This window comes from Lethenteron reissneri, chromosome 28 (assembly GCF_015708825.2).
Source record: "Lethenteron reissneri isolate LAM-NWPU_2019-01 chromosome 28, ASM1570882v1, whole genome shotgun sequence".
In the NCBI taxonomy this organism is placed as follows: domain Eukaryota; kingdom Metazoa; phylum Chordata; class Hyperoartia; order Petromyzontiformes; family Petromyzontidae; genus Lethenteron; species Lethenteron reissneri.
This window is the reverse complement of record NC_083806.1, coordinates 2,203,262-2,228,364: the sequence shown is the minus strand read 5'-3', so window position 1 is coordinate 2,228,364 and position 25,103 is coordinate 2,203,262. Positions and strand designations below refer to the sequence as shown.

At 51.9% G+C, this 25,103-nt stretch overlaps 1 protein-coding gene across 1 annotated transcript; it reads left to right on the top strand.

Moving 5' to 3' along the window:
- Positions 1-932: 932 nt before the first annotated feature.
- LOC133348806 (calcium-binding protein 1-like) lies at positions 933-23,254 on the top strand. Its single transcript, XM_061561819.1, has 6 exons — positions 933-1,119; positions 3,299-3,329; positions 6,737-6,880; positions 8,565-8,674; positions 14,146-14,293; positions 20,424-23,254. The coding sequence occupies exons 1-6, from the start codon at positions 1,054-1,056 to the stop codon at positions 20,447-20,449; spliced, it is 525 nt and encodes a 174-aa protein (XP_061417803.1). The 5' UTR covers positions 933-1,053; the 3' UTR covers positions 20,450-23,254.
- The last annotated feature ends 1,849 nt before the right edge of the window (positions 23,255-25,103 follow it).

The window sequence follows — 25,103 nt, the reverse complement described above, 5'->3', positions numbered from 1 at the left end:
GAGAGGCTGGGTGAGTGAGAGGCTGGGTGAGTGAGAGGCTGGGTGAGTGAGAGACTGGATGAGTGAGACGCTGGCTGACTGAGAGGCTGGCTGAGTGAGACGCTGGGTGAATGAGACGCTGGCTGAGTGAGTGGCTGGGTGAGTGAGAGGCTGGGTGAGTGAGAGGTGGGTGAGTGAGAGGTCTGGGTGAGTGAGAGTTGGTGAGAGAGAGGCTGGGTAAGTGAGTGGCTGGGTGAGTGAGTGGCTGGTGAGTGAGAGCTGGTGAGTGAGACGCTGGGTGAATGAGACGCTGGCTGAGGTGAGTGGCTGGGTGAGTGAGAGGCTGGGTGAGTGAGAGGCTGGGTGAGTGAGTGTCTGGGTGAGTGAGAGGCTGGGTGAGTGAGAGGCGGGGGAGTGAGAGGCTGGGGGACGTGAGAGGCTGGGTGAGTGAGTGGCTGGGTGAGTGAGTGGCTGGGTGAGTGAGAGGCTGGGTGAGTGAGAGGCTGGGTGAGTTGAGAGGCGGGTGAGTGATAGGCTGGTGAGTGAGAGGCTGGTGAGAGAGAGGCTGGATGAGTGAGAGGCTGGGTGAGTGAGAGGCTGGGTGAGTGAGAGACTGGTGAGTGAAGGCTGGATGAGTGAGACGCTGGCTGACTGAGAGGCGGCTGAGTGAGACGCTGGGTGAATGAGACGCTGGCTGAGTGAGAGGCTGGGTGAGTGAGAGGCTGGGTGAGTGAGACGCTGGCTGACTGAGAGGCTGGCTGAGTGAGACGCTGGGTGAATGAGACGCTGGCTGAGTGAGAGGCTGGGTGAGTGAGAGGCTGGGGGAGTGAGAGGCTGGGTGAGTGAGACGCTGGCTGAGTGAGAGCTGGGTGAGTAAGAGTCATGGTGGCTTTGTGGCCGAGCGCGTGAGTGGTTTTAAGTAAGGGACTGAAGGCGCGTGAGTGGTTAGGTCAGTGACTGGTCAACCGATTAGGGCCACGCATCGGACTGGGGTCGGGACTGCAGCCTCCTCGGAGATCCACGCAGCCTCACCCTCTCGACACGGAGCCCCACGAGGGGGGGCCCAGTGGGGAGATGCAGAACCTCCTGGGGCCCGCGTGCATCTTCCTCCGGGGGGGCCTAGCCGAGGCCCTCATCAAGGTCAGGGCTGGTGGAATCGCGCGCGGATGGTGTTTCCGTGCAGCACTGCTGCTGTCGGAAGTTTCGCCGTGATTGACGATGGTGGAAAATGAGCGGTGGCTTAGCACGATTGGGCTCGAGCGCTCTGCTGCGAGGTGATGATACTGCTGCCCATGAGGATGCTGCTGATGATGGTGACGATAATGGTGGTGATAATTATGCCAATTGTGATGCTGATGATACTGGTTATGCTGATAACGATCCTTATGATGCCAGTGATGATTATGATGCTGATTGTGAAGCTGATGATGTAGGTGCTGATGACCTTCCTGATGATGATGGTGCTGGTGATGTTAATGCTGATTATGATGCTGATGATACAGATGATGATGATGCGGTAATGTTGATGATGTTGATGCTGGTGATGGAGGACACCCTGTAGGTGCAGTCAGCATCTGTGCAATCCTGGGATGGTGCTCCACTTATAATTTAGCGTGCCCACCGCCTTAGCAATGTGGACTTGACACCCTTGGATTTGGTCAATGATGATGCAAGTAGCTTCTGTCACTGTTCACCGGGGAGACGATGCGATGGCATACATATGTATGTTGAACTTCTTTCGCACCGTACGTAGCCGACCGTGATAATTGGAGGCATTGGCTCGTAAACCCCTCGGGTTGTCTCTGTGTACCCCGGAACAATCCGACCCTCGGGGTTCCTCCTCCCGCTGTGAACGGATCCCGCGTCGAAAAGGAACCGGATGCAGGAATCAAAGCGTGGGGTGGCTAACCCCTCCGTACAGGATTGTGACACATTCGTATGGGATCGTGGACCCTCAATACGGGGTCGTGACCCCTCCATACGGGATCATGACCCTTCCGTACGGGGTCGTGACCCCTCCGTACGGGGTCGTGACCCCTCCGTACGGGGTCGCGGTTCTGCTCCTAGCGCGGCTCCCCCGGTGTGCTGTCGGGTTGTGGCGCGTGCACCATGTCCGACGTTCCTTTGCACCTGCTGAGAGCTTCTGAGGGAACCGGAGCTCCCAGCACAAGTGCAAGTGTGAGGCGGCTCGCCACGTAGCTGCAGTTGCTGTCTCCCAGCTCGTCTGTGGTTCCTCCTGCAGGTGCCTCTGAGTCGCCCTACCTCCTCTCTCCTTCCACGAGAGCGGGGAGCGAACACAGTTCAGATATCGTGAATAGGGGCGCCACGATGGCGAGATGTTAACTACCTCACCTGGTCTACATCGTGGGTTCGATCCTGACCCTGATGCCGTATATTTGGAGTTTGTGTGTCTCTCTTTACGTCCCCGTGGTTTGCGTGGATTTTTCTCCGGGTCCTCCGGGTTTCCTCTCCGCATTAGTAACACGCATTTAGAGTATTTGGCTCCTATAGATGTCCACATGATGAGAAGCCGCTTCGTTAGGTGATCACTTGTGGCCAGGTCGCTTCTGAAAAAGAGCTGCATATAGCTCAGCGAGCCTTACCTGATAAATTAAAATAGTAGTCAAGAGTTTATTATATAAGAGTTTCGATTTAAAGCTTTCGTGACTGCAGGGATTCATATTCGTGGTTCTTTCGGTACAGTCACGAAGAAGGGAAATAATAAAATAATACACATAAAACAATAAAATTCTCACGACGTTTCGATTGCAACACAAGCAATCATCATTAGGTGTGAAAACCACATTTATGTTTTCCCTTCTACGTGACTTTACCGAAAGAACCAAGAATATAAAACATTCCTGCGGAGGGAGCTGGTAGGAACGTTGGGTTGCTCGGTCAATGGCCAGGGTCAACGGCGGCGTGCTGTATTCCGCAAATATGCCCGACTGTGAGGGCGGGCACAAGCCGACGTGAGTAGGTTAAACGTTGAGTTTTATAAGGGCACCACGGGGTGACCAGCCCTCCCCACCCAGCCCCACCCCTCCCACCCCCCACCCAGCCCCTCCCCACCCTCCACTCCCCACCCAGCCCCTCCCCACCCTCCACTCCCCACCCTACCCCACCCTCCCTACCCAGCCCCTCCCCACCCTCCCCTCCCCACCCAGCCCCTCCCTGCACGACGGACACAATAATCCTCTGTGGGCTGGTGTAAGCAGGAGGTTCCTACCAGTAGAAGGAGTTATTATATAGAGAGTTGTTATTATATAACAGTATACTCCCCTCGCCTCTCTCCCGCCCCGGACTCGTTGGACACAAGGAGAGGGAACTTCGCCCCGAAGAGATTGAAGGTGCGGATGCACAGACACCCCGATTCCTTTCGATGCAAAGCTTTCGTGACTGCAGGGATCCATCTTCTTGGTTCTTTCGGTAAAGTCACGTAGAAGGGAAGCAATAAAATAATAAAAATAAAACATAATAAAATAAAATAATTCTCACGACGTTTCGGCCACAACGCAAGCAGCCGTCCTCAGGTGAAGAATGAGACATTGCTAAATTCCTCTTCATATGCACATTCTTTTTGTTAAGGCGCTCTTGCAACCTCCAACGCAGCGTATATATTAGCTCCTAGCTTGGTAATGTCTCATTCTTCACCTGAGGACGGCTGCTTGCGTTGTGGCCGAAACGTCGTGAGAATATTTTATTTTATTATGTTTTATTTTTATTATTTTATTGCTTCCCTTCTACGTGACTTTACCGAAAGAACCAAGAAGATGGACCCCGATTCCCTGCCCACGCTAACCGCACTCCATCTCCGCAGCGGATGAGCTCTTTCGGGCGTGCTCCCATCTGTTCTGAAAACGTAAATTGCCCAGTAAACACGCCAAACGTTGACTCAACGTTGCGCCAACGTGTTTGTGTGTTATCCGTATATCTATTTACAAATGTGTTTATATATCCCATTGGAACCTCATTTGTCAGTAAAAAAATATGATAATTGTTTTTTTACCCTTCTATCTGGCAACAAAACTGACACCTTTTTTTACAAGGAGTCATGTTTGCATAGACCACAATACCTGCAGTCATAATGCAGGTATTGTGGTGCGCCTTTTGGCGTCATCTGGTCCAACCCATGTGAGACTAGGCTCTAAGGAAAGCTGTCTCGGGTGTGGACCAATCAACTTCAAGGACAGTGCACATTATCAGAGTTATGTTTTTTGTTTGCATTATGACTGCAGGTATTGTGGTCTATGCAAACATGACTCCTTGTAAAAAAGGTGTCAGTTTTTTTGCCAGATAGAAGGGTAAAAAAACAATCATTATGTTTATATATCCTCCACAAAGGGGGTTTGTGTTGTTTAATTTAGCATCGAAGCAGGGCCCATCTCTCACACGGAGCGCCCTTCCCTGTAAACATCTGGGCAGTGCACCAGCATTGCTTCAAGCGAGCTTCACTCTGCTGATGAGGACACCGAATGCCAAAACCCCGGTCCTTGCCTACTAACATTTGGCAGTTCAGCATTGGTACAAGCGAACCTGGCTCTGCTGGTGAGCCACTGTGCAGTTCACCATGCAGCATTGGTTCAGGCAAGCAAGCCTGGCTCTGCTGGTGAGATACTGAATGTCGAATTCGGCTCAGAGCTTGATTGCCTTAAACCAATAACTGCTGATGCAGAAAATGCACTCCCAGACGAACTCCGCGTGTGGCTGATGGAATGTCTTAGAGCATTACTCAATATACATTGTGTGGAGCGAAGGGATGTAGGATTCCTTCGGCTTGATCCGTATTTGTTTGAGCGTAAGGCCACGCGGTAGCGGTGTTTCTTATCAAAATTCTTCCAAAGGTCTACCCCGTGGCCCAACCCAAAATCAAACATGGATAATTGTGCTGGCTACCAAACCCCACGGCTATTTTGCCACGGTGGCGAGATGTTAAATACCTCTCCTGGTATACAGGAGGTCGTGGGTTCGATCCCGACCCTGACGCCTGCTGTATATTTGGAGTGATCGTATGGATTTCTCTCCGTGTCCTCCGGGTTTTCCCTCCACTTTTAGAATTACCGTGCGTTTAAAGTATTTAGCTGCAATACATTTCCATGCGATAAGCCACTTCGTTAAGCTCTCATTTGTGGCCAGGTCGCTTCTGAAAAAGAGCGATGTATCTTAGTGGGCCTTACCTAGTTAAATACAAATTAGTTTAGTTTAAATAGTTTAGGTGATGTCTGCGTATTTACATCATAGGCTCATCACGGATACTTGGACGTTCTTGTTGATTACGCACAAAGTGCTTGCCACGAATCAACCAAAATTCCTTGCTGCTCTCGTCAAGGAGCCTAAACCATCACGGGAATTTCATTCATCCTCACAGCAGCAGCAGCGGCGGCGGCGGCGGCTTCTGACTGCTGCCCATCGAACAAAGACGGTTGTCACCGCATCGCGCGCTTTCAGATGCGCTTCTGTGGCCGTCTGGAACGTTCTTCCTTACGATATTCGGAAGCCACCGGAGCTGTGCACTTTTAAGTAATATAGATTGGCAAACTAACTTCTTTATAAACTGCTTTTTGTGTTTAGTTTGTTGCCTTTCACCCGCACCTACGATGAGCATGGTTGGCTACGATTGGTGCGAAAAAAGTTCAACATACATACAACAAAGACAACGATCCCCCGTGTAGCCTTTACAGACTATTGGGGCAAGTGCTGTTAGCGAGCGCCTATGAAGGCCGTCACGGCACACGAGGGGGTAGGTGGCCAGCACCACGCCCGACCGCCTTTGTCTCCCAAGTGGCGATATTTTACACACCTCACCAGGTACTCACTTGAGGCTGAGTCGATCTAGGGGAGGCCCAGGAACGGTTCAGATAATCGTCACTATTGGTGGCCGTGAGCGGGAATCGAACTCGGGTGGCCGGGGTTCGTAGCGTAGCGGCCTCACCGTTGCACTCCATGCATGTACAGTTTGTTGAACGTCTTTCGCGGCCGCACGTAAACGCATCGGCCTGAGAGGCACGCAGCCGGGTTCGTGTAGTTCGTCTTTAATCCGCGCCGTGCGCTGACCGCGACGTTTGCTGCGAGTGCCTCTCAACGCCAATCACCGACACCACCGCGTCCCCGCTCACCCACCATCCACATCATCATCATCATCTTCACTCAGTGTCTCTCCCCATTGCTCACCACCGTCTCCCCGTCTATCCATAAGCGCTCACCTCTCTGACCTAATCCACTCACCACAATCACCTTGTGTCCATTTCCCAAGAGCCCACCGTCACTCACCACCACCATCACTCACATCCACCACCATCCTGACCACCATCGCCACCACCACCATTACTCACCATCACTATCACTCACCACCATCGTCAGTCTACCACCCTGCCTTTGCCACCATTGTAATTAACATCCCCTCAACGATCTCATCGATCACATCTCATCATCACCACCACCTTCGCCTGATCATGCTCACCTTTACCTTATCATCATCATCACCTCCAATACCATATCCCTAACCCCATCACTCCCATCACCATGTCCCTAACCCCATTACCCTGTTGCTAAACCCATCAATCACCCTGTCCCTAAACCCATCATCTTGTCCCTAACCTCATCACTCCCATCACCCTATCCCTAACCCCATCATTCTGTCTCTAACCCCATCACCATCATCACCCTGTCCCTAACCCCATCACTCCCATCACCCTGTCCCTAACCCCATCACCATCATCACCCTGTCGCTGACCCCATCACCTCCCCCATCCTGCAGAGCTGCGCGAGGCGTTCCGCGAGTTTGACCGCGACGGCGACGGTTTCATGACGTGCCGCGACCTCGGCCTGTGCATGCGGACCATGGGCTTCATGCCCACCGAGATGGAGCTGCTGGAGCTCTCGCAGAGCATCAACATGACTCGTGAGCGCATCGCACCGCGCTGCACCGCGCTGCACTGCACCGCACTGCATCGCACCGCGCTGCACCGGATCTCGCCGCATTGCACGGCTCCGCATCGCAGTGCACCGCAGTGCCCTGTAAGTCTGAATCCAAACACAAATCAACTGTATTGCTGCCAGAGACAGACTCTGCGGCAGTGAGCATTGGTGGCCATGCCATGCTGATGAGTCCTAGTGATGACGAAGCTCGTTCCACCACGGTTTGCGTATTTCTGCAGCACTGCTGCTGCCACTGTCACTGGCAGTCGGTGGTGTTGCATTTTGCTTAAATCCAATTCGTTTTGAGGGTGAGTTGAAGACATGAAGGATCACAATGCAGTTCTTCAGGAACTGCCGATGTTTTTTTTATTTTGCAAGTTTGACAAATGGCTGTGTGGCATTCGATACTCCAATGGATACCACGGGGACCGAGACGAGACTCTGCAATGCCTCAGATTTCCATCGACGACACTGAGACCGTGACAGCAACAACAACAACAACAAAACAGAAGAATCGCCGACTAAACCCACACGTGTGATTTGGGGGGAAGGCAGCTCGTGTGATAATGGCGATGGTGGTGGCTGGGTCCCCTACAGGCCAAAATAAGCTAACACTATTTTTTGTTTCACCAGGTAAGCCCCACTGAGCTATTTAGATTTCAGAAGCGACCTGGCCACAAATGATAGCTCAACGCAGTGGCTCATCGCGTGGAAATGTATAGCAGTAGCCAAATGCTCTAAACGCATCTTTATTCTAAATGTGGAGGGAAAAACCGGAGGACCTGGAGAAAAATCCACACGATCACGGGGGGGAGAGAGAGACACGCAGACTGCAAATACACATCAGGCGTCAGGGTCGGGATCCAACCCAACGACCTCCTGCATGCCAGGCGAGGTATTTAACATCTCCTAGCCACCGTGATGATGATGAGAGAGAGACACGCAAACTCCAAATATACAGCAAACGTCTGGGTCGGGATCGAACCCACGACCTACTGTAGACCAGGAAAGGTAGTTAACATCTCCTAGCCACCGTGATGATGATGAGAGAGAAACACGCAACATCCAAATATACAGCAGGCGTCAGGGTCGGGATCGAACCCAACGACCTCCTGTAGACCAGGCGAGGTAGTTAACATCTCCTAGCCACCGTGGCACCCAATGCAGCCCAGTGAGTCAAGGGCGAGGCGGAGTGCGCGTCTGCTGGGGCACGAGGAGTCGTTGGGGTTCTCTCATTCATCGTTACAGCGATCTTACCAAGTAGGAGGAGGATGTGCTGGTGGGGATAACGCCATGACAATGATGCTACTGTTATTAGAGCCGATTGTGTAAGTGTGTTATTACGTTGTTGAGCCAGCTGGACCAGGATTGGGAAAAACGTAGTCCTCCACTTTTTTGCCGAGGCAACTGGAGAGCACAGCCAAAGAGTTACTAGACGCGCATTAAAACTGCCTGCACTCTATCATTCATCTCACGCGATAATACCACACAGGGTTTGCGTGGGATCACTAACCCCAACACGCCTCCCTCTCACCGTGCACCTCCCACCGTGCCCCTCTCCCCCTGCCCCTCTCTCTGCACCCCTCTCCCCCTGCCCATCTCCTCCTGCTCTTCCCCCCCCCTTACCCTCTCCCCCTTCCCCTCTCCCCGCGTCCCCGTGGTGGCAGAGGGTGGCCGCGTGGACTTTGAAGACTTTGTGGAGCTGATGGCCCCGAAACTCCTGGCGGAGACGTCGGGGATGGTGGGGATCAAAGAGCTGAGGGACGCCTTCCGTGAGGTCCTCTCTCCACTCACCATCCTCACCCTCAAAGACAACGCTCCCCCGTGTAGCCTTATCAGACTGTTTGGGTCAAATGCTGTCAGCGAGTAGCCCCTATGAGGACCAGAACGGGCACACCAGGTGGTGGGTGTGTCAGCATCACGCCCGGCCGCCTTTGTCTCCCCAGTGCTGATGTTTTTCACACCATACCGGATACCTATGTAGTGGGTTCTACGGAGGCACACACTTGAACTTGGAAGCAACACGTTTATTCCTAGGGGTAACTACATACACGTAACAATGGGTTAACTAGACCACAACAGGGTAACTACATAACCGGGTCAGTCAGCTAACACACTGCCTGACCCACGATGCCAAAGACCGAAGAGACGTAGCATCCAAGTTTCCATTCCAGCAGACAGCCCCGATTGCTCTCGGGACTTCCCTTTTATGCTCCCGAGCGTGGCCTCGCTCTGCCTCCGGGCACGCCCCCTTCTGGATCTCAGCAGAAGGTTCTCGACCCAGCACCACGTGTCCCTCAAGCCACCCTTTGGGCCCCCCTCGCTACCCTGTCCCGGTCACGTGCCCTCTCGGGTTCACCCAGACTGTCATGTGCTCACTTGCCCTCTCTCTGACCGTCACCAGAACCGTGCCCCCTAGGGCCCGCTTCCATGCCAAACCTACGCTGGTTCCAGAGAGAGGCCCAAGACGCACAGTTCCACTCTTGTGACAGCTGGCGCTAAACGCCATAATGACTCCATTTACGTCACTACACCTATTTGAAGCGGAGTCGACCTAGGGGAGGCCCAGAAGCGGTTCAGATAATTGTCACTGGTGTTGCTCATGAGCGATAATCAAACTCGGGTATGTAGCGCAGCGCACTAACCACTGCACTACCGCTCCCTGCACCATTCTTACACACGTGCAGATCTCTGCTGTAAGTTTATATTCTGTAATTGGAAGCTGCTAGTAAATTAACAGCTCCTGCTGTGATCCCAGCCACCGTCAGCAAACGCGCCCACGACAGTGCTGACTGATTGATCTCCACCTGGGAGACTTCGAACTGCAATCAGCTGGGCAGCGGTGGCGGTGGCTACGCCGCACGTGGTTACCTGTAATCCAGCACGCTGGAAGCAGCAGCGAGGGTTGGTGGATCACCGCACAGATGTTGTGAAACTCCTTGTGGATGGGCGTAGAAGAAGTGCCCTACCCTGATTCACCAGGAGGTGGTTCAGCCCAATAAGGACTCCATCTGTCCAATCTCGATGGGATAGAGCGTTGTCCCCTCGCACGCAGGATTTTCTCCGGGTGCTCCAGTTTCCTCCCACGTTTAAGCACTCCTTAATTGGCCCGATAGCACCTTCATGAAGAGACAGTGGTGGAAATGGGCTGGAATGCCCCAAAACGCCATGGTGGGAGTGAAAATTTGAACCCTGTGACTGCATTCCAGAAGGAATCAAGGATTCATATTGTTTATTTTACTCCCAGAGACCCGCTAGGCTCACAGAGAGACTCACAGACACGCACAGAGACTCACAGACATGCACATCGACCCACAGAATCGCACAGAGACCCACAGACATGCACAGGGACCCCAGACACGCACAGAGACACACAGACGACCCCAGAGACTTGCCATCATCGGCGGAAGTCCCTCGGCGTTCGAGGATGACATCCATGAGGTTTTGTGGTGGCTCTTGAGGTGGCTGAGGAGTCCAATTCTGGATCTGCAGATCTTTGGGCATTGGGGGTGCCACGTGGTCATAGCGGGAAGTGGAATCCGCAGTGCCGGGTTGGCTTCCTTTTTCTTTCTGTTTTGGCGGCAATCCACTTTGGCATCGAGACGTTGCGTCTTGAAGTGGGCAGCGGCCTGGTGGATTCAGTAGCGTCACCCTAGGTGGCCGGTAGCCTACTCCTCCCAGTCTTGAAGGCTGATTTTTCCACGTTTCAGTGAGGAATTGACTGTATCCTTCAACTGCTTCATTTGTCCTCGCCTCGTCCGCTGCCCATTGTCGAGCTGGGAGAAAAGGATCTGGTGGGGAAGACGGTTCTCAGGCATGTGGATGCAGTGACCGGTCCATCGGAGTTGCTTTTTTAGAAGTCAGCTTGGAGGAGGACACTCCCATTGGTGCAGCGATCTTCCCACTTGATCCCCTGAATTTTGCGGAGGCAGAGCTGATGGAAGCCCTCGAGCGCAGTGACGTGGCGCCGGTAGGTTGTCCACGTTTCGCTGCAGTAGAGGAGCGTTGGGATGACAACGGCCCAATAAACTAGGAGCTTTGTTGTCCTGCGGAGATCTTTGTTCTTGAAGACGGCGTTGTCGCAGTTTGTAGAAGGCGGCGCTGACGCACTGGACTCTTGTGTTGGATCTCCTTGTCATTGGTGGCGATTTGGGAGAGATGACTACCGAGGTAAGGGGAAAACTCAAGCGCCTCTCCATCGACATAGATAGTCGGCTGGTCAGATGGCGATTGGTGGACGACCTTTGTTTGGGTGATGTTCACGGTTAAGCCAAATCTCCTATATGCAGAGTTAAATACATCGAGGGTGATCTGGACGTGCTGCATGGAGTGAGCTACCACGCAACAATCGTCCGCAAACTGCAGGTCGTGGATGTCCTTTGTGGTCAGCTTCTTCTTTGCCTGGAAACGTTCGAGATTGAAGAGCTTCCTGTCCAGACAGTACCGGATGCTGACTGCAGATGGAAGGTGACCTTGGACGAGGAGGGTGATCATGACCATATAGATAGTGAATAAGGTAGGGGCGATCACGCAACCCTGTCTGACACCCATTCGGATCTGAAAGGCATCCATTTAAAATGCCCCACTCACACGGTGGCGGGTCATACCGTCGTGTAGGAGCCGCAGGATGGGCTCTGGACAGCCAAGACGGTGGAGGATACTTTAAAGGGCTTCCCGGTCGAGAGAGTCAAATACCTTGGTTAGGTCGATGAATGCCAAGAACGGTTCTTGATGCTGCTCCCGACACTTTTCTTGAATTTCGGGCAGCAAAATATATTCAGTGGCCCGGGATGGTCGGAATCTGCACTGTCTCTTTGGTAGGACCTCAGCAACGGGATGTGGGACAGGATCTTTCTTGCGATGAACAAGAGGGGGATCCCTCTGTAGTTTCCACAGCAAGACTCGTCCCCCTTCTTGAAAATTGTTCCTATGGTCGCATCCCCGAGGTCGCCGGGGAGGTCTTCTTCGTACCAGATTCGGATGATCAACTTATGGAGCCTTGAAGTAAGCAGGGTATCTGCCAGCTTGGAAGAGTTCAGCTGGGATGCCATTCTGACCGCAGGCTCCATTGGACTTAATGGTTGGCGGCTTGCTGAGGTGTTGCTCTATTGGGTGTTGCAGTGTGGCTTGGAGGGTTTCATCTGTCACGGTGGATTCTCTGTTCAGGAGCTGTGCGAAATGCTCTTTCCAGTGTGGACGGATGGTGTTGTCATCCTTCAGAAGCTGGGATCCATCATGTGACCTGATGGGATTTTGTCTGGTAGATCGAGGTCCAAAGAAGTTCCGCAGAGACCCACGGACATACTCAGAGACCCACAGACACACTCAGAGACCCACAGACACACTAAAAAAAACCACAGACACACTCAGAGAACCACAGACACACTAAAAGACCAACAGACACACTCAGAGACCCACAGACATACTAAAAGACCCACAGACATACACAGTGACGCACACAGACACACTCAGAGACCCACAGACATACTCAAAGACACACTAAAAGACCCACAGACACACTAAAAGACCCACAGACACACTCAGAGACCCACAGACACACTCAGAGACACACTAAAAGACCCACAGACATGCACAGTGACGCACACAAACGCTCTTATAAACCCACAGACACACACCGATTACCACACACAGAGCAAAGCTCCTCCTCAGGTCTCGTGAGAGTGGGGGGAATCATTTATGAATTCCCCCAGTAATTTCTACCCATTTCCAGCCCTGGGTATAGAGGATCAAAGAGCTTGGGCAATTGTTGGTCGTGCTGGCTGACAGTGTGGCCGCTGCCTCTCTCCGCTCTGCGGTTCCACCTCCTGGCGCCTCCAGGTCGCCCTCCCTCTTCGATAGCGAGTGAACGCCGCGTGGTGGCGCAGCGCTACACCTCGAGATTATATGGAAGGGGACGGACATCCGCTCCTTGTGCGGTGCGGGGGTCGTGGGAGTTGTTTAACTGTTCACCACGCCGGTCAGTGAGGGTCCATCAGCACGTCCGGTCAGCACGGTTGGCTATGTAGAGTGCGAAAGAAGTTCAACGTACACGTAGGCTTTCGCAACCAATATCATCCATAATAGAGTTTTTTTTGGGGTTAGGTCACGTAAATATAAATGTGTCGTTTAACCCGTCATCACCCGACACAGCCAATTAGTAAGGGTTGTCACGTAGACAGAACACGCCAATTCATCACTAGTACAGCACACCGGTGTGTTGGAGAGAACATCCATTGCAAATGTTGTGGATATTTCGATTTAAAGCTTTCGTGACTGCAGGGATTCATCTTCTTGGTTCTTTCGGTAAAGTCACGTAGAATGGAAATAATTAAAGAAAAAAAAGAAAACATAATAAAAAAAATTCTCACGACGTTTCGGCCACAACGCAAGCAGCCATCCTCAGGTGGAAAACAGGTCTCTGTCTTCTCGACAGACCTGTTCTCCACCTGAGGACGGCTGCTTGCGTTGTGGCCGAAACGTCGTGAGAATTTTTTTTATTATGTTTTCTTTTTTTTCTTTAATTATTTCCATTCTACGTGACTTTACCGAAAGAACCAAGAAGATGAATCCCTGCAGTCACGAAAGCTTTAAATCGAAATATCCACAACATTTGCAATGGATGTTCTCTCCAACACACCAGTGTGCTGTACCAGTAACGAATTGGCATGTTCTGTTTACGTGACAAACCTTACTAATTGGCTGTGGAGGGTGGTGGCGAGTTTAACGACATTTATATTTACCCGATCTAACGCAAAAAAAAACTGCTATTATGACCGTACAGTCTGTTTTCCTATAACGTGGTAGTTGTGTTCCTGAAGAACGCTGCATTATGAAAAATAGCGTTATAATAATATATAATGTAGGGTAAAGCACAGTCCGCGATAATGTGTGAGATGCATACACAGGCCGAACAAACACGGAGGCACGTGGGTAGCATCTAGAAGCATCCAGCAGCATCCCGCCTTGGGTGATGCTACGCCGAGGCAGCCGTACAACCACTTATAGTAGTTCTATTCACTCGATTGCATTATATCCAATTCGCATCCACGTTTTAAAAAAAATTGTTCCCTAATACATTCCTCACATGATATCCAATTGGCGTTATGAAAGCATGGGTTATAGCAGAGCAGACTGTACATACGTACAGCATAGAGGCAGGAACATAAAAGTACGGTACGATGGCTTTCGCTGAAGTTCCCACTACCGCCCACCTTTCCTGCCTTTGCCGCGTGTGCGGTGCGTCCGCAGTTTGACACGAACGGGGACGGCAGGATCAGCTCAGCGGAACTGCGTGAGGCCGTGGCGCAGCTGATGGGGGAGCAAGTGTCGGCCCGGGAGATCGATGAGATCGTGCGCGACGTGGACACCAACGGAGACGGACACGTCGACTTCGAGGGTAGAGGCGGCGAGCGGACATCACCCACTACCAATACCACACACTGCCACCATCACCACTACCAATACCACACACTGCTACCATCACCACTACCAATACCACACACTGCCACCATCACCACTACCAATACCACACACTGCCACCGTCACCCACTACCAATACCACACACTGCTACCATCACCACTACCAATACCACACACTGCCACCGTCACCCACTACCAATACCACACACTGCTACCATCACCACTACCAATACCACACACTGTCACCATCACCACTACCAATACCACACACTGCCACCGTCACCCACTACCAATACCACACACTGCTACCATCACCACTACCAATACCAAACACTGCTACCATCACCACTACCACTACCACACACTGCCACCATCACCCACTACCAATACCACACACTGCCAACATCACCACTACCAATACCACACACTGCCACCATCACCCACTATCAATACCACACACTGCCAACATCACCACTACCAATACCACACACTGCCACCATCACCACTACCAATACCACACACTGCCACCGTCACCCACTACCAATACCACACACTGCCACCATCACCACTACCAATACCACACACTGCCACCATCACCACTACCAATACCACACACTGCCACCATCACCACTACCAATACCACACACTGCCACCATCACCCACTACCACTACCACACACTGCCACCATCACCACTACCAATACCACACACTGCCACCATCACCACTACCAATACCACACACTGCCACCATCACCACTACCAATACCACACACTGCCACCATCACCACTACCAATACCACACACTGCCACCATCACCACTACCAATACCACACACTGCCACCATCACCACTACCAATACCACACACTGCCACCATCACCACTACCAATACCACACACTGCCACCATCACCACTACCACTACCACACACTGCCACCATCACCACTACCACTACCACACACTGCCACCATCACCACTACCACTACCACACACTGCCACCATCACCACTACCAATACCACACACTGCCACCATCACCCACTACCAATACAACACACTGCCAGCGTCATCCACTACCAATACCACACACTGCCACCATCACCACTACCAATATCACACACTGCCACCATCACCACTACCAATACCACACACTGCCACCATCACCACTACCAATACCACACACTGCCACCATCACCCACTACCAATACCACACACTGCCACAATCACCACTACCAATACCACACACTGCCACATCACCACTACCACTACCACACACTGCCACCATCACCCACTACCAATACCACACACTGCCACCATCACCACTACCAATACCACACACTGCCACCATCACCCACTACCAATACCACACACTGCCACCATCACCACTACCAATACCACACACTGCCACCATCACCACTACCAATACCACACACTGCCACCATCACCCACTACCAATACCACACACTGCCAGCGTCATCCACTACCAATACCACACACTGCCACCATCACCACTACCAATACCACACACTGCCACCATCACCCACTACCAATACCACACACTGCCACCATCACCACTACCAATACCTCACACTGCCACCATCACCACTACCAATACCACACACTGCCACCATCAACCACTACCAATACAACACACTGCCAGCGTCATCCACTACCAATACCACACACTGCCACCATCACCACTACCAATATCACACACTGCCACCATCACCACTACCAATACCACATACTGCCACCATCACCACTACCAATACCACACACTGCCACCATCACCCACTACCAATACCACACACTGCCACAATCACCACTACCAATACCACACACTGCCACATCACCACTACCACTACCACACACTGCCACCATCACCCACTACCAATACCACACACTGCCACCATCACCACTACCAATACCACACACTGCCACCATCACCCACTACCAATACACACACTGCCACCATCACCACTACCAATACCACACACTGCCACCATCACCACTACCAATACCACACACTGCCACCATCACCCACTACCAATACCACACACTGCCACAATCACCACTACCAATACCACACACTGCCACATCACCACTACCACTACCACACACTGCCACCATCACCCACTACCAATACCACACACTGCCACCATCACCACTACCAATACCACACACTGCCACCATCACCCACTACCACTACCACACACTGCCACATCACCCACTACCAATACCACACACTGCCACCATCACCACTACCACTACCACACACTGCCACCATCACCCACTACCAATACCACACACTGCCACAATCACCACTACCAATACCACACACTGCCACCATCACCACTACCAATACCACACACTGCCACCATCACCCACTACCAATACCACACACTGCCACCATCACCACTACCAATACCACACACTGCCACCATCACCCACTACCACTACCACACACTGCCACCATCACCACTACCAATACCACACACTGCCACCATCACCCACTACCAATACCACACACTGCCACAATCACCACTACCAATACCACACACTGCCACCATCACCCACTACCAATACCACACACTGCCACCATCACCACTACCAATACCACACACTGCCACAATCACCACTACCAATACCACACACTGCCACCATCACCCACTACCAATACCACACACTGCCACCATCACCACTACCAATACCACACACTGCCACCATCACCCACTACCAATACCACACACTGCCACAATCACCACTACCAATACCACACACTGCCACCATCACCCACTACCAATACCACACACTGCCACAATCACCACTACCAATACCACACACTGCCACATCACCACTACCACTACCACACACTGCCACCATCACCACTACCAATACCACACACTGCCACCATCACCACTACCACTACCACACACTGCCACATCACCACTACCACTACCACACACTGCCACAATCACCACTACCAATACCACACACTGCTACCATCACCCACTACCAATACCACACACTGCTACCATCACCACTACCACACACTGCCACCATCACCCACTACCAATACCACACACTGCCACCATCACCACTACCAATACCACACACTGCTACCATCACCACTACCAATACCACACACTGCCACCATCACCCACTACCAATACCACACACTGCTACCATCACCCACTACTAATACCACACACTGCCACCATCACCACTACCAATACCACACACTGCCACCATCACCACTACCAATACCACACACTGCCACCGTCACCCACTACCAATACCACACACTGCCACCGTCACCACTACCAATACCACACACTGCCACCATCACCACTACCACTACCACACACTGCCACCATCACCACTACCAATACCACACACTGCCACCATCACCACTACCACTACCACACACTGCCACCATCACCACTACCACTACCACACACTGCCACCATCACCACTACCAATACCACACACTGCCACCATCACCACTACCACTACCACACACTGCCACCATCACCCACTACCAATACCACACACTGCCACCATCACCACTACCAATACCACACACTGCCACCATCACCACTACCAATACCACACACTGCCACCATCACCACTACCAATACCACACACTGCCACCATCACCCACTACCAATACCACACACTGCCACCATCACCACTACCAATACCACACACTGCCACCATCACCACTACCAATACCACACACTGCCACCATCACCACTACCAATACCACACACTGCCACCGTCACCCACTACCAATACCACACACTGCCACCGTCACCCACTACCAATACCACACACTGCCACCATCACCACTACCAATACCACACACTGCCACCATCACCCACTACCAATACCACACACTGCCACCATCACCCACTACCAATACCACACACTGCCACCATCACCACTACCAATACCACACACTGCCACCATCACCACTACCACTACCACACACTGCCACCATCACCCACTACCAATACCACACACTGCCACCATCACCACTACCAATACCACACACTGCCACCGTCACCCACTACCAATACCACACACTGCCACCATCACCACTACCAATACCACACACTGCCACCATCACCACTACCACTACCACACACTGCCACCATCACCCACTACCAATACCACACACTGCCACCATCACCACTACCAATACCACACACTGCCACCATCACCACTACCACTACCACACACTGCCACCATCACCACTACCAATACCACACACTGCCACCGTCACCCACTACCAATACCACACACTGCCACCATCACCACTACCAATACCACACACTGCCACCATCACCACTACCACTACCACACACTGCCACCATCACCACTACCAATACCACACACTGCCACCATCACCACTACCAATACCACACACTGCCACCATCACCACTACCACTACCACACACTGCCACCATCACCACTACCAATACCACACACTGCCACCATCACCACTACCAATACCACACACTGCCACCATCACCACTACCAATACCACACACTGCCACCATCACCCACTACCAATACCACACACTGCCACCATCACCACTACCAATACCACACACTGCCACCATCACCCACTACCACTACCACACACTGCCACCATCACCCACTACCACTACCACACACTGCCACCATCACCACTACCAATACCACACACTGCCACCATCACCACTACCACTACCACACACTGCCACCATCACCACTACCAATACCACACACTGCCACCGTCACCACTACCAATACCACACACTGCCACCATCACCACTACCAATACCACACACTGCCACCATCACCACTACCACTACCACACACTGCCACCATCACCACTACCACTACCACACACTGCCACCATCACCACTACCAATACCACACACTGCCACCATCACCCACTACCAATACCACACACTGCCACCATCACCACTACCAATACCACACACTGCCACCATCACCCACTACCACTACCACACACTGCCACCATCACCCACTACCACTACCACACACTGCCACCATCACCACTACCAATACCACACACTGCCACCATCACCACTACCACTACCACACACTGCCACCATCACCACTACCAATACCACACACTGCCACCGTCACCACTACCAATACCACACACTGCCACCATCACCACTACCAATACCACACACTGCCACCATCACCACTACCACTACCACACACTGCCACCATCACCACTACCACTACCACACACTGCCACCATCACCCACTACTAATACCACACACTGCCACCATCACCACTACCACTACCACACACTGCCACCATCACCCACTACCAATACCACACACTGCCACCATCACCCACTACCAATACCACACACTGCCACCATCACCACTACCACTACCACACACTGCCACCATCACCCACTACCAATACCACACACTGCCACCATCACCCACTACCACTACCACACACTGCCACCATCACCACTACCACTACCACACACTGCCACCATCACCCACTACCAATACCACACACTGCCACCATCACCCACTACCAATACCACACACTGCCACCATCACCCACTACCACTACCACACACTGCCACCATCACCACTACCAATACCACACACTGCTACCATCACCCACTACCAATACCACACACTGCCACCATCACCACTACCAATACCACACACTGCCACCATCACCACTACCAACACCACACACTGCTACCATCACCCACTACCAATACCACACACTGACACCATCATCCACTACGAATACTATATTACTTTCACCACCAAAACGAAACACATCTAAAAACCACGTGTTACCCGCTAGCAGCTTCACACGTCGCTATGACTGCCTGGGTTGCCGTGGTTGTGCCCAGAATGTTTTCAGGGGTTGTACGGCGTTTTTTTAGCAGGGTGTCCGACGTTTCGTTCCATGCAATGGGAGCTCTCAAAGAAGCTCCAGCGCGTGAAACGAATCGCAAGATCCGCATCTGATCGCAGTATCCTCCTCTTCCCTCCTACCTCCTCACCCTTCCTACCTCCTTGCCCTCCTACCCCCTCTCCCCTCGCTCCCGCAGAGTTCGTGAAGATGATGTCGCGCTGATGGGCGGGACCGTCCCGCGGGCGAGCTCGACGACGCCGCCACTCATCCCACACATCGTACCTCCCCCCCGACCCCACCACCCGGCCCCCGGACCCGGTCACCCTCTCCTCGACCTGCGCTTCCCTCCCACATTGAAACGCGGCGCCTCTCGGGCGCGCATGTTTCGTGTTGTTCCCGCGTGCCCGTTGTTCGGTGCGCCATGTCCGACGTTTTGCTGCACGTGCCGGGAAAAGCTTCTCCTGCTGGGAAGGAGGCTCCCAGCACGTGGAGCGGAGACGTCGCGCATGGCGCCCAAATGGCACGCGAGCGACTCTCGCGAGAGCGGCGGCGGAAACACCGAGGGGAGGTTGGGAGGGAAATTTAGTCAGCATTACCACCTTCGATAGCGTCAATCGACTGGGTGCTCAAGTAGTCCACTCTCATTAGCTCTCGACATACATGGGGAGTGCTGAGGTGTTGCTACATTAGGTGGTACCAGTTTCTGCTCTCGCCCGTGGGCTAAGCGTCTCCTCGCGAGTTTAACCACGAGTTGTCAATCCCTATCCTGTATCCAAATGTATTCACCACCTCCACCACCACCCCTCGTATAGAGCTGCTCGACACACGGTGCGTTTGAGCGACACTTTCCGTGCAAGCCGCAGCAATGAAGAACATATAACGTGACGCACCGTGCAATGCAAATTCCATTTGTCCTTAACGTCCTTGTGTGTGTGCGCGCGCGCGCGTGTGTTCGTTCCTTGCAAAAGCGAAGGCCCTTGCCTGATGTATCTTTATATCTATAACACACACATGTACTTTGGAGCTAGTTCTGTTAGTCTCCTGTTAAGTAAAGCTGCCAGATTTCTGGGAGGTCATCCAGGACATGGTGACGAGCCGACAACTCCCCTCCTTCAGGCAGGCCGTGCCGTTTCCTGTTGGCATGAGTTGAACACCAGGCCAGGAGAGCAGAGGCCCCCCACAAAATCCGGAGTTTTTGCGGGGACATTGGGACAGACTTTGTGAACCCACCGGGGTGTGAACCAGAAACATGGTAGCCACCGGTACCGGTACGCAGCGGCCCTGCTGTAGCAACAAGAGGAAACGGAGGAGTTTGTACTTAATTCTAGATTAGAAGTTTTCGTGACTGCAAGGATCCATACTCTTTGGTTCTTTCGGTAAAGTCACGTGGGTGAAAATAAAAATAAAATGAAAAAGTGAAAACAACTAAATTAAATCACGACGTTTCGGGCGCAACACAAGCGTCCTTCATCAGGTGGGGATTTTGTACTTTTAGCCAGAGCCGTTGTTATTGCACGCACACTGCCCGCATCGGTCCAGATCCATCACTCGTGTCTTCCCCATAGCGACCCCACCGTTAGAGTCGCGACCTCCGAGATAACAAAAACATGTCGGGACACATCATGGTAAAGAGGAATCTCTCACGATATCAGAAAATGGGAGCGCTGCGTGTGAACTCATCGATTAATTGGTGCATTATTATCATTGTTGTTATTCCAGTGAATAAATAAAAACAGGGACTTGTAAGGTTACAGGGAGATTGACAAGATTTGCCAGAATGGGAGCAGCTGCCTCCTGGGAAAACCGGGACAGGTGGCAACCCCCGAGTTGTTCTGTGAAGCAACAGGGTTGTCAGCAAGCTGCTGCTGTGGGGGCTACGTTGTCAACAGCAGAGGCCCGTGCAGCAAAATCCATTGTTGTACTGCACTTCAATGCTCCCGCGTCAAGCCCCTTAAATACATTGACCCACACTTGACCACCGTGGTGAAATGTGGTCAAATAACTTTAACAAAAAGGCGACTTTCGCAACCAATAGTATTCACTTTTTGGGTTAGATATCGCGTAAATGTAACTGTTGTACACCCACATCCACGCAAGAAAGCCATGAAAGTTTATATTATTGGTTCTTTCGGTAAAGTCACGTAGAAGGGAAATAATAAAATAAAATAATAAAAATAAAACATTCTCACGACGTGAGAAAAGTTTTTCAAATTTGCTTGTGGTGTTCACACCTGATGATGATTGCTTGTGTTGCAATCGAAACGTCGTGAGAATTTTATTGTTTTTTTTCCCTTCTACGTGACTTTACCGAAAGAACTAAGAATATGAATCCCTGCAGTCACGAAAGCTTTAAATCCATTAAGGTTTGTCACGTGATCAGAACGTGCCCAATGTATCACTTCTGGCAAACGCCTGATGCTGCTGATTGTAACCACCAGCGAGACATCGATCCGTCGATTGTAAATGTTGTGGTTTTGCTCTCCAACACAACCCGGTGGTGCCGAAGTAGTCACCAATGTGCACGTTCCGTTCACGTGACAAATCGCGATGACGTCACGCCACGCACTCGTCCGCTCCCCGTCGACGTTTTTAGGCGAAACGGCGTCATCATCGCCGCCCATTAAATAACCACGTGCAACGAATTGATGACCCCTTTGCTTTAAATCGCTGTTCGCGGTTTTCTTCGGCGGCGTCTCTCCCGATAACGACGTCCCCCCCCTCCCCCCCCCCCCCCATTTTCAGTGGAACTTCCTCTACAGCAGCAGCTGCACCAGCTACAGCTGGTGCTTTGTGGGAGATGTTCTCTCTCTTTTGGGAGTCGGTGCACGTCGCCGTTGTGTAGGCAGGCGGTGCAATCTCACCCCCGTGGGACGAACACAACCACGGCGCCCGCTGGAGGGTTGACGACATCAAACGCGACGGGAGTGGCGCTGACCACTGTGTGTGTGCGTGTTGCCAGCACTTTGAAACTCCGTGTGACACCATTCCATCACCACTTACCCCGTAATAAAGCCTCGGATTAACAGGGCCCGGTGCGAGCGTCATTTTGAACGAATGAACAAAGAACGGCGAGGCTTGGTCAGGTAATCGTCTCCATCCAGCAGTGGAGCGGCGTGTGCGGGTTTCCAGCTCGCGTCTTTAATTCGAGTGAAACTGCCGTCCGCCTTTGACGAAACCCACGTGGAAGGCGCCCGGATCTCGGAAGCCAATCGGCGTTGAGCCCCGGGGAGTGCACGGGACGGGCGGCCGCCTTGCTCGACACGCACGTGCCACAGGTCGCAGGGCCACGTGGCAGGCAGGAGAGGGCATTGCGAGTTAGAAGCAACTGTTGTACTGTACTACGGTGCCACACTTATGCGCCTGACACGTACTGACCAGCGGGACGGCGTGCTCGACTAAATGCCCGCAGGTGCTGGGGGACTTGAGCCAGCAGCGAAGGCGACTTGAAGTGGCCACGCGCGCGTGCGTGCAATTAGAAGCCACACGGAATGAGCCAAGGCCGTAGCCATGGAGGCAACATTGGGGGGGACCAAATCTTCCAGGGGATCTAGCCCCCCCCCCCCCCAGAAAAAAAAATCTAAATTTGAAAACAGATTTCCTGCCTAAAATATAAAAAATTCACTCGCATATGGGATGGACTTTTTATTACATTTTTGTTACAATGTCAAATAGTGTATTGTATTACATTGCTCTATCTTGACTTGAAGCTTTCGTGACTGCAGGAATCCATACTCTTTGGTTCTTTCGGTAAAGTCACGTAGGTATTAAATAAAATAAATCACGTTTCGATCGCAACACAAGCAATCATCATCAGGTGGGAGAACCTTTTCTTCTTACATTGTATGTAATGAGAGATTAGGGATTTATAAAGTACAACCATAACCACAATCATATAAACAGAAATCTATGCTTTTATTTACATAGCATAGACATTTGTGGTTTTAAATATTGTTTATAGCAATATATTGTGGGGGGGGGGGGGGACATTTTGAACATATTTGAATATATATTATAATTGCGGTCTTGGAATGAGCATTCGAAACACGTGAACAGGTGGTAGAGACGCTCACGGGATGACTCGCGCGAGACGCGCACGGGAACACACCAGCGGGGAATTGAGCTCGCAGGGAACAAGGGCAGGGGGAAGCTGCGATGCTGATGAGTGCTGGATTACAGCAGGAAATTAAAACGGACATTTCGCTTCATTCATTAAAACATCCCACCTAACAAACCCCTGGAGACGGGACGCCTCGCGTGTGTTAAGGTGGCCTGGTCCAGCGGCGGTGCGGCCAGAACAAATTAAAACCGCGCAACGTTGGACGTTACCACTGCCTTGTAACAGTGTGGTACAATAGCAGACGTTTTGGGTCGTGACCCTTCTGTCGAGGGGAGGCGAGGGGGGGGGGGTAGAGAGATGGTCGGCTTTGTGGATTAGAGGCGAGTTTTCGCCGATGCAAATAAATGTGGTTCGTTGTAATACGTTTCACAGAGAGCTTTGCATCAGTGGGCGCAATCATGGGGTAATCTAAGTAAAAAATAAAATATGAAATAAATACTAATTAGACACGAATGGAAGCTGACACTTTGCAACTCATTAGCTCTTCTGAGAAACACGATCTGTTCTTGTGATATTACTGGACTCAATTTGCATTGCTGCGTCTCCCCTCTCTGTGACTTACTCTCGCAAAAATGGTGCTCATTTTACTCATCCTCAAAGGAGTGATTGTTGTTTACCCTGGCCTGTTGAACAACCGAGTGCTTTGTTAGCGATGCCATCCAGCAGTCCCAACACTCCTCAATATTCCTTGACGCAATGCCAGAGCTAACTGCCGGCAAACTTTGAGAAGCTGAGCTACGGAATGGATGGCAATCTGTT

Bases quoted from the DNA above. Each gene is read 5' to 3' on its own strand.
- LOC133348806 (XM_061561819.1), top strand. From the start codon at position 1,054: ATGCAGAACCTCCTGGGGCCCGCGTGCATCTTCCTCCGGGGGGGCCTA. The intron at 1,120-3,298 runs GTCAGGGCTGGT...GTTGGACACAAG, and splicing joins TAGCCGAGGCCCTCATCAAG to GAGAGGGAACTTCGCCCCGA. The intron at 14,294-20,423 runs GTAGAGGCGGCG...TCGCTCCCGCAG, and splicing joins CGGACACGTCGACTTCGAGG to AGTTCGTGAAGATGATGTCG.